This window comes from Xiphophorus hellerii, chromosome 7 (assembly GCF_003331165.1).
Source record: "Xiphophorus hellerii strain 12219 chromosome 7, Xiphophorus_hellerii-4.1, whole genome shotgun sequence".
Lineage (NCBI taxonomy): Eukaryota > Metazoa > Chordata > Actinopteri > Cyprinodontiformes > Poeciliidae > Xiphophorus > Xiphophorus hellerii.
In genome coordinates, this window is record NC_045678.1 from 29,480,456 (window position 1) to 29,497,170 (window position 16,715).

General features: G+C 42.0%; 1 protein-coding gene across 3 annotated transcripts; it reads left to right on the top strand.

The window, feature by feature from the left end:
• The first annotated feature begins 4,928 nt into the window (after window positions 1-4,928).
• klhdc3l (kelch domain containing 3-like) lies at window positions 4,929-14,079 on the top strand. 3 transcript variants are annotated; one of them, XM_032568647.1, is made up of 9 exons: window positions 4,929-5,030; window positions 7,156-7,356; window positions 7,446-7,626; window positions 8,974-9,056; window positions 9,149-9,227; window positions 9,945-9,991; window positions 11,173-11,293; window positions 11,421-11,604; window positions 12,386-14,079. In XM_032568647.1, exons 3-9 carry the CDS (start codon window positions 7,470-7,472, stop codon window positions 12,969-12,971), a joined length of 1,257 nt encoding a protein of 418 aa, XP_032424538.1. In that variant the 5' UTR covers window positions 4,929-5,030; window positions 7,156-7,356; window positions 7,446-7,469; the 3' UTR covers window positions 12,972-14,079. The 3 variants fall into 3 exon arrangements, with proteins under 3 accessions (XP_032424538.1, XP_032424540.1, XP_032424539.1); XM_032568649.1 differs by having other exon boundaries at window positions 7,156-7,259; XM_032568648.1 differs by lacking the exon at window positions 7,156-7,356 and having other exon boundaries at window positions 4,931-5,030.
• The last annotated feature ends 2,636 nt before the right edge of the window (window positions 14,080-16,715 follow it).

Below are 16,715 nucleotides of genomic sequence, written 5' to 3' on the forward strand. Positions count from 1 at the left end.
CCACCACAGTGGAATCCGTCGTTCAATAAGTAGAGGCAGGCGGATCAATCACAATATTGACCCCCAATCAGCTCCTTCAGACTAACCAGCATCAATTAGCAAACACCTGGTCGAATTGTGAATCTGCTTCATCAGTAATGTCTGAATGTTTAAACTCAGAATTAATTTTCATCTGCAGAAGTTTAGATTTGTGAAAAAATACTTTTCTGTGGGCTTCAAGCATCCAAATTTGGCTAATTTCTTTTTTAAAAATGTTCTCCTCCATGGGCTGCCACCTTATCGTGGTGGAGGGGTTTGAGTGTCCCAATGATCCTAGGAGCTATGCTGTCTGGGGCTTCATGCCCCTGGTAGGGTCACCCAAGGCAGACAGGTCCTAGGTGAGGGACCAGACAAAGAGCAGCCCAAAGACCCCAATGATGAAGGAAAACTTTGGACTTGGTGTTCCCTCGCCCGGACGCGGGTCACCGGGGCCCCACTCTGGAGCCAGGCCTGGAGGGGGGGCACGATGGCGAGCGTCTGGTGGCCGGGCTTTTACCCATGGAGCCCGGCCGGGCTCAGCCCGAAGAGGAAACATGGGCCCCCCCTCCCATGGGCCCACCACCCGTGGGAGGGGCCAAAGGGGTCGGGTGCAGTGTGGGATGGGTGGCAGCAGAGGGAGGGGACCCTGGCGGTCCGATCCTCGGTTGCAGAAACTGGCTCTTGGGACGTGGAATGTCACCTCTCTGGTGGGGAAGGAGCCGGAGCTAGTGCGTGAGGTCGAGAGGTTCCGGCTAGAAATAGTCGGTCTCACCTCGACGCACGGCTCTGGTTCTGGAACCAGTCTCCTTGAGAGGGGCTGGACATACTTCCACTCTGGAGTTGCCCAAGGTGAGAGGCGTCGGGCAGGAGTGGGCATACTTGTTGCTCCCCATCTCGGCGCCTGTACGTTGGGGTTTACCCCGGTGAACGAGAGGGTAGCATCCCTCCGCCTACGGGTGGGGGGACGGGTTCTGACTGTCGTTTGTGCTTACGGGCCGAACGACAGTTCAGATTACCCACCCTTTTTGGAGTCCTTAGAGGGGGTACTGGAGAGTGCTCCTCCTGGGGACTCCCTTGTTCTGCTGGGGGACTTCAACGCTCACGTGGGCAATGACAGTGAGACCTGGAGGGGCGTGGTTGGGAGGAACGGCCCGCCCGACCTGAACTCGAGCGGTGTTCTGTTGCTGGACTTCTGTGCTCGCCATGGATTGTCCATAACGAACACCATGTTCAAGCATAAGGGTGTCCATATGTGCACTTGGCACCGGGACACCCTAGGCCGCAGTTCGATGATCGACTTTGTCATCGTTTCATCGGATCTGCGGCCGTATGTCTTGGACACTCGGGTGAAGAGAGGTGCGGAGCTGTCCACTGACCACTACCTGGTGGTGAGTTGGCTCCGGTGGTGGGGGCGAAAGCCGGTCAGACCTGGCAGGCCCAAACGTGTTGTGAGGGTCTGCTGGGAACGTCTGGCGGAATCCCCTGTGAGACGGAGCTTTAACTCCCATCTCCGGCAAAACTTCGAACACGTCCCGGGGGAGGTGGGGGACATGGAGTCTGAGTGGACCGTGTTCCGTGCCTCCATTGTCGAGGCGGCCGATCGGAGCTGTGGCCGCAAGGTTGTCGGTGCCTGTCGCGGCGGCAACCCTCGAACCCGCTGGTGGACACCTTCGGTGAGGGATGCCGTCAGGCTGAAGAAGGAGTCCTATCGGGCCTTTTTGGCCTGTGGGACTCCGGAAGCAGCTGATGGGTACCGGCGGGCGAAGCGGCATGCGGCTCGGGCGGTTGCTGAGGCAAAAACCCGGGCGTGGGAGGAGTTTGGAGAGGCCATGGAGAAAGACTTCCGTACGGCTTCGAGGCGATTCTGGTCCACCATCCGGCGTCTCAGGGGGGGGAAGCGGTGCAGCACCAACACTGTTTATAGTGGGGATGGTGTGCTGCTGACCTCTACTCGGGACGTTGTGGGCCGGTGGGCAGAGTACTTCGAAGACCTCCTCAATCCCACCAACATGCCTTCCACTGAGGAAGCGGAGCCTGGGGACTCTGGGTTAGGCTCTCCAATCTCTGGGGACGAGGTCGCCGAGGTGGTTAAAAAGCTCCTCGGTGGCAGGGCCCCGGGGGTGGATGAGATCCGCCCGGAGTTTCTTAAGGCTCTGGATGTTGTAGGGTTGTGTTGGTTGACGCGACTCTGCAATGTCGCATGGACATCGGGGGCAGTTCCCCTGGATTGGCAGACTGGGGTGGTGGTCCCCCTGTTCAAAAAGGGGGACCGGAGGGTGTGCTCCAATTATAGAGGGGTCACACTCTTAAGCCTCCCTGGCAAGGTCTATTCAGGGGTCCTGGAGAGGAGGGTCCGTCGGATAGTCGAACCTCGGATTCAGGAAGAGCAGTGTGGTTTTCGTCCTGGTCGTGGAACGCTGGACCAGCTCTACACCCTCGGCAGGGTCCTGGAGGGTGCATGGGAGTTCGCCCAACCAGTCTACATGTGTTTTGTGGACCTGGAGAAGGCGTTCGACCGTGTCCCTCGGGGAGCCCTGTGGGGGGTTCTCCGGGAGTATGGGGTACCGGGCCCTTTGATACGGGCTGTCAGGTCCCTGTATGACCGGTGTCAGAGTCTGGTCCGCATTGCCGGCAGTAAGTCGGGCTCGTTTCCGGTGAGAGTTGGACTCCGCCAGGGCTGCCCTTTGTCACCGATTCTGTTCATCACTTTCATGGACAGAATTTCTAGGCGCAGCCAAGGTGTTGAGGGGATCCGATTTGGTGGCCTTAGGATCTCATCTCTGCTTTTTGCAGACGATGTGGTCCTTTTGGCTTCATCAGATCGTGATCTGCAGCTCTCGCTGGAGCGGTTCGCAGCCGAGTGTGACGCGGCCGGGATGAGGATCAGTGCCTCCAAATCCGAGGCCATGGTCTTGAGCCGGAAAAGGGTAGAGTGCCTTCTCCGGGTCAGGGGGGGTGTCCTGCCCCAAGTGGAGGAGTTTAAGTATCTCGGGATCTTGTTCACGAATGGGGGAAGAAGGGAGCGGGAGATCGACAGGCGGATTGGCGCAGCGTCTGCTGTCAAGCGGGCGCTGTACCGGTCCGTCGTGGTGAAGAGAGAGCTGAGCCAAAAAGCGAAGCTCTCGATTTACCGGTCGATCTACGTTCCCACCCTCATCTATGGTCATGAGCTTTGGGTCATGACCGAAAGAACGAGATCGCGGATACAAGCGGCCGAAATGGGTTTTCTCCGTAGGGTGGCTGGGCTCTCCCTTAGAGATAGGGTGAGAAGCTCAGTCATCCGGGAGGGACTCAGAGTAGAGCCGCTGCTCCTTCACATCGAGAGGAGCCAGTTGAGGTGGCTCGGGCATCTGGTCAGGATGCCTCCTAGACGCCTCCCTGGTGAGGTGTTCCGGGCACGTCCCACCGGGAGGAGGCCCCGGGGAAGACCCAGGACACGCTGGAGGGACTATGTCTCTCGGCTGGCCTGGGAACGCCTCGGGATTCCCCCGGAGGAGCTAGAAGAAGTGGCTGGGGAGAGGGAAGTCTGGGCCTCCCTTCTGAAGCTGCTACCCCCGCGACCCGACCTCGGATAAGCGGAAGAAGATGGATGGATGGATGGAAAAATGTTCTTACATTTGTTATTTTTGTTAGTCGGACTTAATAAGTTGCCTTACAAATATCTAATTTTGCTGACAGTCGATTCCTTTTCAGTTCCCTCCCCAGCATAAGTCAACCACCATGTTCCTGTTTTTCCTAAATTCTGATTTTTGAATGACTCATTCACAAAAGAAAAAAATGGCTTTTTATTACAAAAGTTCTTATATTTACATTTATTTAAAAAATATTTCTATAGGGGTGCAAAGACTTCTACCCCACAGGATTTCGGCTGAAAACAAGTTTTTGATAGAATAAATGTTCTCAGAAAACAAGTTGTGTTTTTTAAAAGTTACTTCAATAAAATGTGAACTAAATCAGCTCCATCTAAAGTGGTACGATGTTAATCAGCACGGATGAATGGCACGAGGAGTGTTGAAGGAATTATTATAAAAGCTTGGCTGTAAAAAGATGAATACTTTGAGTTGTTCTTAACATTTCCATTGCAAGATAATTATGTTAATAATAATAATTTTTCAGTGATTAAACATAAAAACTTCAATAAACAAATTTATACTTTTCTTTTTACAAGCTGGGTTTGGGGGCCACAAATGGCCCACAGGCCATACTTTGGATACGCCCCTGTTCCAGACATAAATCAAAATAAGAATCAGTGAAAAAACTGGAACAAAACATTGGCATTCGGTAAATGAGGCTTTACCATACGGTTGTATCCAGATTTTTAATTGTGTCCCAACAGAACATTAAAAGTAAAACATTTGCAGAGCAAATCGCATGGCTTCTTCGTGGTCATTCCTTGTAGTTGTAAAATAAACACTCACAAAATGTTAATGGGGCTCGAAGTTCACGCAGTTTTTGTCATCCTCATGTTCAAACATGTTTCAACCACAGCACCTTAGCAGAGACATGCTGTGAATTAACATGGAAGTTTGTTTAAACATGCCAGGTTCTGTTCCATGAACGCCCCTGCAGCTGAAGCTGCCTTCACTGCTGCTGTAAAACTCGGAATTTCATCTTAAAACGCAGAAACTGCTGCTTTTTAAAGGTTGCGCGACATCAGTTAGTTACTCAACGTTTTATAACATTGTTATAGGGCTACTTAAAAGTGTTTGGGTCTGTTGGAAGACAAATACAACAGAACCAGCCTATTAAATTTACATATGTGTTTATTAAGTGCTTGATAGTAAACTGGTTGATTATGGCTGACAGAAAGTACACAAAACCTTCGTGATAATGATTCTACTTCGATGTAACCAACCACGAAAGTTTTTGTCGCTATATTTTCTAATCTTTAGTTGGAGAGGGAAACTTTCCGAGGGGTCATTGAAAGCATCAAATGTTCACGTTCAGATTCAGATTTGAGAGTCGAAGACGAGAAGAAGAAGAAGACCAAGAAGACGTCCTGGAAAGTTAACGTAAGAGTGAAATATAAATGTATTCTTTATGTCTGTACCAACGACTGTATTTTAACGTAATGTGTAAAAAGGTTTTGTGAGAAAACACGATGTTCAAAAAGTTTTATTTACGTAAAAAACAGATTAACGGTCGCAGGGGATCCCTCCACATCTCATTTCCTCCTGTGTGGAGTTTGTTAAATGGACAGAAATTAACATTTTTATTAAACTTGGGAGACTTATGTGAGTTGAGACAGATAAAAATGAGTGTTGTATTGTGTTTGTACGACATAGCAAACAGTTTTCCAACTAAAATGATGGTCCTGCCTCTTTAGGGCGTCACAGAGGACCGCTTTTTAACAGAACTGCTAACCGCATATGAAGGTTTCTAACCGGTTTTTCTTTAACGATAGTTACGGTAAACTGGTATGTTAGCGTCAAATACAATATGTTGTTTGCTCGCTTTAACGCGTTTTAACTGGAATAAACGACGTTATCTTCAAAATGTGACGAAATGTCCGAGTCACATTAAAGCAGAAGTTATTTGTCATCTTTAAATCAGTTCAGTTGTGTTTACTGTAACAAATATAAATAAAATCTGATCTGCTTACATTTCAAAGCAATTAAAAATTCTTTTAAATGCGCATCCTGCAACATTTTCTGCCTGTAAAGGTTGCAAAATTATACAAACTTAAATGGAAGTTAAAATATAAATGCACCAATCTGAGATTTTGTAGCCGATCTCTGATAACCGATTTTATAAACCGATTTTGTAAATCGGTTATCGACGATACTAAGGTTAAGACAATGTTTTGCAGTATTTACTGTAATAGCTGTAAAAGTGACAGTGACAAATGTTTACAAATTCATCAGTTGTCTGTTGAAACATGACAAACCAAAAATAGAACCACAAAAAAACACGTTTTTCCACTGCCAAACAGGCTTTGCAAACAGAGTATATTTATGATATAATGGAACCAACTGTGAAAAAAAAGATAGTGTTAACAAGAAAAATCTGCATTTCCATACAAAAATGCAGTGTGACAAAGTTAAAATCAACAGAAGAAAACTCAAAATTTAATAAAGTTGCTGAAATTTTAGAAAACCAAAAACAGATCTGTTGAGTGATCCAAGTAAACAGAAAGACCGCCAGCCGAACGAGTTGAAATCAACTCAAAAAAAATTTTTATGAGTAAAATATTGGCAGAAATTTACAAAAAGAGAAACAGAACTGTTATATTTTATCTGAATAATGCTGAAGTACAGATAATAAACCAAATTGCTCCATATGAAAACATCTGTGACAATGAATTTCTTGTTACCACTGTTATTATTTTATGATGCTGCGCGTCACTGTGTGGTGTTTCACGCCACCTGGATCACATTCTACGGTATCTTAAATTATTAATCGACTGAATGGCTCAGGTGTTGGAGCGTATCAGCCACCACCCTGTCGGAAAAAAAAATTATTCAACCAATTTAGAAAAATGCAACAACAAAAAAAGATACAGCTTGTCTTCATTCAGCCATGTTTCTGGGTCAGTTTTTGCCTGGAGACTCTTGTTTATGTTTAGTTTTTTGTTTTTTACATTACATCTTTGGTTTTTTACATTACATCTTTGGTTTTTTACATTACATCTTTGGTTTTAGGTTTTACATCATCCCTAGATTACAATTTGCACAAAGCTCATGTACTGAGAGTCATTCTTTATTACTATTACTGTTTAAATAATCAGAATTTGAACCAGCTGAAGCTAAAACTGTCACTTGAGGAGTTTTACATAGAATTTATTTGCACAGATATATTTTTTTATTTTATTTTAAATGCAAAATGTATATATTTTTGTACAGTTTTGGCTTTACTATTCTGAGTGTGTTATTTAAGCAAAATGGCATTTTTTTTGCGTCCGTATGCTCCAGATAACAATGAATCGATTACTAAATTAGGTGATAATTATTTCAATAACCGATTAATCACGATTAATCGTTTCAGCTCATCATTATTAATGATGATTAACAATTATTCTAGTAGTTGATTGTTCTAACAATTATTCTTAGAAAAACTTTAAAAGATGCAAATAAACAAAATATTCACTTTCTTTTCCAAATAAGAAAATAACCAATTAATCGCAATTAATCGTTTCAGGCCTAGTTTAGGTAGAAGTGTAGAAGAGGGACGGTTGGCTGTCGAAGAACTTTGTGGCTGGAGATATTTTCCCCGGCATGCGGCTCTGGGTCGAAACATCTCAGGTGAATGACCTAACAAACTGCAACCATGGCAACCACTCCATAACGCCGTGCATTGGGTGTGTCATCATCCCATTGGGGCTTAACATGAAGTTGCTAGGTAGTTTGATCTCAGCCATACTCCTGAGTAATAGTGGTGTTATCACATTTCTAGAATCAGTGTGGATTGTTTATTTTCTTTTTCTGTAGATGCCGACCCGGATGGGCTGAAAGATGCCAGGTAACCCCTGCCTGTGGACGGCGCTCCCTCAGAGCAGCCCCTGTCCGTCGGACCGCTACAAGCACGCCTGCTGCAGCTACGACGGGGCCGTCTACGTCCTGGGGGGAAGAGACAACAGCTGCCTGGGAGACTTCTGGAAGTACAGCATTGGTAAGGGCCTTTCATGTACAACAGAACCACAGCATCACAGAACCACAGGAATTTACCTGGCTACTGATGAGTAATCGTTTCTGTCAAACATTCAAAGTTTAAAAAGTTGCATCTCATCATCATATTTTCACTTCTGGTAAAAAATGAGTTTTTCCACCTGCTTTCTGAGAACTTGGACACGGTGAGGTTTAGATATATGGAGCTTCCTGACCACAGGTCCAAACCGAGTCACAACTTGTAGCCATGATTGATTAATCACGATAAATCGTTTCAGCCTTAAAGTGCTCCAACTTGCAGGAAAATCCTCAGATCGTTATCAGATTGTCTCTGGATTGTTATAGGAAGTTCTAAAGAAATTTATGACTCTTTTGGGTGAGAATCACTGACACATGGATCATGTCTAAACCTGCAACTAACTATTATTCTGACAATTAATCGATTAACCAGATAAAAAAAACCTGGCACATTCTGCAGATTTTTCATCCAAAAACTTAAGCTTATTTTATACTTTACTAGAAATACCTCAAAATATGTAATTCATTTCCTTTTCTAAATAAGAAAATAAACATTTTATTTCCTAAAATGCAACAATGTAGCATTCCCTTAGTGTATGGTTGATCATTTGTTGCACAGAATGCAGCTAAAAAAAAATCCTAACATTACAGTAAAAAAATGTATTTTTTTCTTCACCGATTAGTGAATTTAAAACCAACAAAACATTACAGACGAACAAAAAGAAGTATCAATTTACAAAATACATAATCAGATAAGAGAATAAATAACGGCAACGAAAATAAACAAACAAAAAAGGAGGTATGTATTTCCATGGATACAGTCCGATCAAGAACAGAACATTATCAAATGGTGTCAAAACAAAAACATTTAAATTGCTAAACTGGTGGGTTTTGCTATACTTTTTTTCCTTTAATCTTTGCAGTTATTTTCTGATTTGCATATTATTTTCTTTTTCTAATATTCTTTGACTAATCTAGGGTCAAAGATATTTTGAGTAGAAGTGAGAAAGACAGGGAGAGAAATAAAAAATGAATAAATAAAGGTTTATGCCAGAACAAAGCATAATAAAATAAAATGAACTAAAGAACACTTTTTGTGATCTTATTGTTATTATTAGATAGTAAATGTTAACAAGCAAAAGAGATATCAGCAGCTTTGAGAGGATTTTGAAGCAAAGCAGATTCAAAAAAATAAAATAATTTTTTGATGCTACTGTGTTGAAATACAGATGCTCCTGTACTGTAAAAATAAACACAACAGAGTTTTAGAAAGATATTAAAGAAAAGCTGAGCAAACAAAATAAATCGTTTTGTTCTGTTCATTTTGTTTCAGTGTTAGATGAATGGACCAGGCTGAGCTGCTCAGGCGAAGCTGCTCCAGAGGAGCTGGAGCAGCACTCTATGGTGGCTCATAAGGTCCAAACTTCAAACACTTTTTATTCATTTCCTTTAAACCGTGCCAACATGAAGCAGATATAACTTGCTAACTGGTTTCTGGGCCTCTTCAGGGTTTCCTGTATGTGTTTGGAGGCATGTGGGATTCTGCATACACTGGGCAGCGATGCCCCCTGTGGGTGTTTGATGTCGGTGAGTTTCACTCAGGATGATGATTTTACCCTCTGCTGATCTTCAAGCTGTTAGCAAAGATTCTAGTTTCCAAAAAAAACTCTTGTGCATGCTGTCTCTAGCCTCAAAACACTAAAAAACATTCAACCCCTGCTAGTTTTAGCTTTTATTTACCTGGTTCAATACATGTTGTTTCTAAGTAAAAATGGAGGAGAGATTTAGGCCAGTCTTAAACTATAAAACACCCTAAACTATTTTTAAATACAATATCACAATATAAAGTTAGTAAAACACAAAACAACATTGTGGATATGTTTGCGCATTATTTGTTTTTATCCTCATCTTCAAACACAAATACAGAGTTTTCACAACTCTCCACTTTGGTTGGAGCTTTTCTAAATAATCGTTTTTAGTGACATTGAACAGTTTTTATGTGGATGAAAGGTCAAAACACATAAAAAAATATTAATTTCCCAGATATCTGGCTTTGTGTGGACGAGACTTTAGTAACAAAGTGCGATGATTTAACAGCAGTGAACAGGAAGTTGAATGTTTCCGGACCTGCTTCCTGCATATATGCATGTATGTATTATAGAAAACAGTCTGCAACATACTTTAACTTTAAGGGTAACTATTAGAGAACACTATTACAAATTCTGCAGCTTGTTTTTCTTCTTCTACATGTTTTCTAATGAGGGTTTTCTTTAACTGGTTTGCTCTATTTTCTGTTTGTTCCAGTAAATCAGAAGTGGGTTCCCTGCCAGGGGAAGACCAGCTCCCTTCAGGTAAATCAGCTTTATTGTCACACACTACCTCAATAAAATAATCTTCATTTTAATTAGATTACATTCTTCTGGTGGGAAAGAATCACAGTGAGAAATGATTAGTTAAATTACCATTGCCACATTTACTGGCATCTCAAAACAAAAGTTTCCTGTTTCCCTGGCAGATAAATACAGCATGCTAACTGACCCGGCCATTTCTTTTGGTCACATTTCAAAATAGGAAAAACAAAAAAACATGCTGCTCTAGTGAGACAGAAAAAACTGCTGCTCTAAAACTGACCTCATGTACAATCAGAGTTTAGAAAAGCAACTTTAACAACTGGAAGACGACCAGAAAATGAAGCAACCAAAGCAAACATGTTAGCTTAGCGCTAGCTGGAAAAATGGCTTGTGGTTTTCTACCTAAGACAAAAGAAATTTTACAGCCACTAAAATCTAATGCTACTTCATTTTGTTTACATTTAGTGAAGACGAAAGTTGCTCACAGTGTCTTCTGTCGTTTCCTTCAGTGGTTCTTGGTGCAGCGCCTCCAGAGGCGAGGAGGGGAACAGGGTTTGGTTCACTTCACTCAGTGCAGTGAAAAAGAGAACTACAGCAACTGGAAATTGAGAATGTAACGCAATTTTAGTCCCTAGTTGAAGCAAGACTACCAGACTATCAGTTTTAAAAAACCTTTAGTTTATCACTGTGTTTCACTTCCTGTCAAAATTTTTGCGTAGCTCCAAAACAGACTTCAGCTCTGTGTTTGTCAGACAGTCGGAGACGCAGTCTCAGGGAATCACTACAGGTTTGCAGGGTCCAATTAACTTTTAACATAATTACCAATAATAACTAATTTTCTGTTAGGTTGGATCCAGTGAGTCTTGGTTTGTTGCTGAGCTTTTCAGCTCGAAACTGGTGTAAAACAGATAAATCCAAAATAAATTCAGTAAACGAATGTTCAACTTTCTTCCAGTCCAAATCCAGAAGAGAACTTAAGATTTCATAGAAAGTATTTATCAGGTTTTTGTCACACTGAATACTCAAATTGAAGGTAGAGTTTTTATTTATTTTTCAGTTTTTGTAGCATTTTTTGTCAGTTTTCAGATTATGCCAGTAGAATATAAAACACATTTTTTATTAGCAGCACGGTTTCATTGATAACTGATGTCTTAACGTCGTCGTGATGTTTGTGTTTCCAGAACCAAAGGCCGAGCAACCGGAAAGGACACAGCGCCGTGGTGCTCGGCTCTGCCATGCTCGTCTACGGAGGCTTCATGGACATAAAGGGATCCCTGCAGGAGTTTTGGAGTTTAAACCTCAGTAAGTTTTTCCAAACTAGAATTTAAAAAAGAAAAATTTGCATTTTTAATCAGCTTTTTAGTAATTTCCAGGATTTCTGAAGAGAGTTAAATCAGGTGTTTTGTCAATCTGTGTTTGTCTCGGACAGATACGACGGCTTGGTCTGGCCTCAGCGGTTCTGATCGGGGAGCGTCCGTTCCTGGGCCCAGACACAATCACTCCGCCGTGGTCTACCAGAACTGCATGTTCCTGTTTGGAGGCCTGAAGGGTCTGCGGGAGCAAAGGGACTTCTGGAGGTGGAACAGCACCAATCACACATGGACCTGCCTCAAGTGAGCGCCAAGGTTTCCTGTCGCTAAAACTTGAAGCCAGGCTTTTATTCTGCAAAGGTTTTAGGCCAGATTGATATCCGGCTTTAACGAAAAGTCTGAGGTTTTTGACTTTCCATCAAAGTCATCATATCAGTTGGATTCCTGCACACTTTGGATAAAAGGATGAAAGTAAACTCAGGAGATTTTACTTACCAAAGAGGACCAGATGTTAAATGAAGCTACCTTTTGTACTTTTGGACTCCAGTCATCCATGTCTGTTGCATAGTTAAGTCATTTTAACCTTGTTTGTTTTTAGCAGGACAAATTGAGATTTTTCCAGGGACAACAGATGAAAATTAATATACTTTTGGCTAATTCTGTCACATTTACAGAAATGTTATTTTTCCTACCAAATAAATTAAAGTTAAATATCAAAGTTAAATTAAACCCGTGTATTCTTGCAGTGCATGTTTGATAAATCCTTGAATCTCCTGTGGCCTCTCCCTAGTGGCTAATGCAAAGTAAGCTAACATTTAGCTGGAGGTGTTTGGTCTTCCGAATAGTTTGGTGTTTGTTAACAGCTTGTCTGATTTATTAAACTATCAAAGTAGCTAAAGGTTGGATTATACTCTAGTCCCACTGTGTATAATAACAGAACTTCTCTTTGTTCATACGCATCAGTCTGAATGCTCTGCATAAATTGTGGGGCTGAAAGGATTAATCACAATGACTAGATTATTGAAATAACTGTCAACTAATTTAGTAATTGATTAATGGAGGCTCCTGTTCCTGTGCTCCGCAGGCCGGGCCCCCCTCGGCTGATGGGCCACGCCGCCGTGACCTACAGGGACAGCATGCTGCTGTTCGGAGGCGGTGAAAGCCAGGGTTTTCCCAGCAGGAGCCTGTGGAGGTACAGCTTCTCCTCCCACACCTGGAGCCAGGTGGCCTCGCTCCCAGGCTCCGACGCTCCGGACCGGATTCACCACTGCTGCGCCGGGCTTGGCCACAGCTACGAACCCGACGCCGGCGGCTCCGGATCGGCCCTGCAGCCGACGCCGCAGGATGCCAAACCCAGACGTTTCAAAAACAAGTGCTTCCCCGTCTCCCACTCCCACTCGGACATAGAGATGAAGACATTCAGCAAAATGTCTTCAGACGTGGACGCACAGAGCGACACTAAGCCTGATCCCCAGCTGACGGAGAACAGCTTGACGTTTGAGAATAAAGCCTTCAGGAGGCAGTGGAGCTGCGCCGACGAGCTGCTCCTCGGCCAGGAAGACGGAGACATCTTAAAGAACCTGCCTGACACGCTGCTGGTGCTGGGAGGACGACCTTACAGCAGACACAGTCCAATCTGCCTCTGGAGTATGACCCTGACCGACTCCTAACACCGAACCTGTACTGACAGAGAACAATGCAAAATATTAACAAGTATTTTAGATTATAATGTGAAAGATGGAGGTAAATTTGACAAAGACCAGCGGCTGGGCTTCTGAAAATTTCACAGAGCGTTCCTTTATTCTAATGAGGCTCGTTTGACGGGAGCTCACACTGCAAAAATCACAAAATATTAACAAGTATTACTGTTTAGTTTTTACTGCAGTTATCTTAGTGGACTTGAAATAAGGCAAAACTAACTTACCAGAAACTTTTCAGCAAGTTAAGGGAGCTTGTTTCAAGTCTTAATTCTTTAACACTGATAAAAAATTAGTAATTCTACTGGCAGATAATTTCACTTAAAACAAGATATTTTTCCCCATATTATAAGTAAAACAGTCCGCCAGTGGAACTAGTACTTTTTAAATTAATATTAAGGAATTATTTACTTAAAACAAACTCTTATATCTTGCTGAAAAGTTACTGGTGAGTTTTTAGTTTTGTTTTATCTTAAGTGTACCAAGTACGACGGAGTATTAGGACTATAAAAGAATTATATTACAGGTATAAAGCCATAAAATTATAAGAATAAATTTGAAATAATATGAGAATAAAGTCAAAATTATACAGGAATAAAGTCATAATATTACCAGAATTAAGTCGAAAGAAGTGAATAAAATGAAGTCATATTACTAGTATAAGGTTGTAATAGTAATCAGGTTTATTTTAGTTTATTTCAGCAACAAGACTTTTCAAACTGCTTTGCATCATGAAAACAAACAAATATAAACACGTAATGCGTCACCACCTGTGGAAACGGTAACATCACATTTTGTCAAGTGTCATTAAAATCATCCACACATCAGATATGTTGGTTAATGTTCCGGTTATTAATGTTCATAAGCAACTATAAACTGGTGATGACTTTTGTTTTATGTTCTTAAAGTTGCCCTAATAGTTTGTTGTAACTGAAATATTTGCATAAGAAACTAGACAAAATTACTTTGTAAGATTTTGTGTTTTTTCAGTGAACTAGTGTTTTTCTATCGCCTCCTCTCTGTTCACCACTGTTACTAACAACCTGTACATAAGAGTTTATAAAAACTGTTTTATATCATCTGGAAGTTTTTTCTGTTCATTCATTCATTCAAAACATGTCAAAGTATTAGAAGGACGCAGTCTTCTGGTTGTAGCTGCGTTTTCATTACAAATGGGCGCAAAACGTTTTCGATATTCTGCTGATATTTTTTACAAAAAATTGCAATTGCAGCCTATCCATTAAATAAGAAACACAACTAAAATTGCAAGTGAATTAGTTTGTTCTCTTGATAAGTCATTAGAAAAAACATGATATGCCTTCTTCCGCCACCACTTCCTGTTGTCTTCGTCTTTTCCCTCAGTAGTAACATCCGGTTGTGGATCACATGACTAGGGCGAGTTATTTTTTTTTCAAAAACTGCCTTGTTTCCATTAAGCAAGTTTATCTTTGTAATTCCAATTTGCGCAGTTATAGAGAAATGCAGCTTATGTTACCATCGGTAAATTTAAAACAACAGAAGCATCATCTCTGGATGTATTTGCATTAAAACTCTCCTAAATCAATCCTGCAACCTTAAAAATAGTATTCTCATTGTTCAGAACCAAAAATCTTTAAACTCTGGTTGAGAGGAACTGATGGTTTATGAACTGTGATCTTGATGCTGACCAGAAGAGGGCGCCAGAGCACACTGAGCTCAAATCACCATTAATTGATTTTATAGAGATATTTATTATTGTGTTTGTGTTAATTAGGAATGTTGGAAACGTTTACTTTTGTAATCAAGTAATCTGTTGATTATTCTGGCAGTTGAGGAATCAAATAAAAATTTGGTTAAGTAGAATACCGATTTGATTACGGTTTATAAATACAAACATAACAGTATTAATATCAGGCATCTATATCGGCACACATTTTCATAGCTCTTTAAGTCAACCTCCACAAAAAATACGCAAAAACTTCAAATTATATTAAATGTAATTTTTTAAAAACATAAATAATAAAGCAGCAGGCTCACAAGGACAGTAAAATATGTGTATACCAACAGGCAGAATAATAGCATATGAAATCCATAAAAAAGATAAAACTGAAAAACAAACTCAGCTAGAGATAAAGTGCATATTTAAGGTTCTTTTTAATGGTAGAAAAATATTTTTGAGGTCAAACTGTAAATCTGGTTGCTGTATTTTGTACATAATTAATTAGCGAATGTTTTTAAAGTGTCAAATCAACCAAAAAGCTCCAGAAAAAAAGCGCGTTTTGCATGGAGAGGAGAACGGAGCCCAACGGCTGCAGGCTGATTGCCGAGCGCAAGGAGGTTGGGTTCCCTCAGGTGGGCTGAAAACACACCTGAGGGAGTGTATGTGCGAATATTCACGGTCCAATTGGTCTGGACAAAAAAAAAAAAAAACAACAGAAAAAAACAGCTTATTTTAGCCTTGGGTGAGATTCATTCAGCTGGGAAGGCAAGATTTCACCACCAGCAGTATGTCAGCACGGCGACACGCCAAGAGGCTTTCAACGAAAGTGACCCGATTGGATATTTTTATTAGATGGGACCCAGAAGAGGAGGCAAAAAATCAGCCTGAAATCCGCAGCAGCGGCACCATAACACAGCAGACGGGGAGCAGAAACGACCACAAGACCCAGCTTTGACCTGGAAGAGGATTATACCTAGTGATGTTACGTGATGTGCCGAGGCTTCGAGGCGTGTGTCGAGTAATGGAGGGGGCGTTTCCGTAAAGCGCGTATCGAGGCTTGCTTCATTTAGGGGAGGAGCCGAAAACGATGACGTCCGAAGCCTCGCTGCCTGGCTGTACCACGTGACTGCTTCGGGAAGTGGCTCAGAGTTTGGCGCGGGGTTTGACAGCTTTAGAAACCCCACAGGCTCCATTCAAAATGTGGGTTGTTGTAGGCGAGTTGCGGTCAGTTGAGAGAGTGGATAGAGTTTTGATAGTTTGGATAGCAGAGTTTGGATAGTGGTTATTTAGTTTGAGACAGTTAATTCGGTGTTTGGAGAGTTTAGGACAGATAGATAGATAGGAGATTTAGGAGCGCGAGGACAGGATAGGAGTAGGATGGAGCCGGCGAGAAAGAGGAGGATTTCCCCTATGTGGGAACATTTTGATTTGATAAGCCCTAACAAGGTAAGGTGAACTGAACATTTGCAGATGCATTAGGTTTGCTTATGAGGAACTGTATTTTTCACTGTTTCTTATTTTCTGTGAAGGTGAGGTGTTTATTGTGCTCCAAGGAGTTGGGGTACAATAATAACACCTCATCCATGTAGTGTCAAAAAAGAGAAATCGTGTGAAACCAAAAACTGTGGAGAAATTGTTGTTTCTTAATAAAAATGCATGAAATCATCCAAGTTACACAAGCATTAGCCTATTCACTACCCCCTCCCTAGTTCCATAAGCACTTTCACTGTCCTCTGCCTGATTAGGCCCATGCCATTTTTCTAGAGTCACAGAAAAACATTATTACACAACATGCCATATCACATGACACTACTATTTTGGGAATAATTACACACAGAGAATACATTCAAACAATATTTTATTATACACATATGTGTATACATAATTTATGTAGACAAATGATTTTGTCCTACACCTTTTGTGAAGTCATTCCCAAGAGCCATAATAGACAAAAATTCAATGCATCACATGTGTTAAGATACAGCTGGCTGTGATTATACACCTGGCCAGTAGGTGGT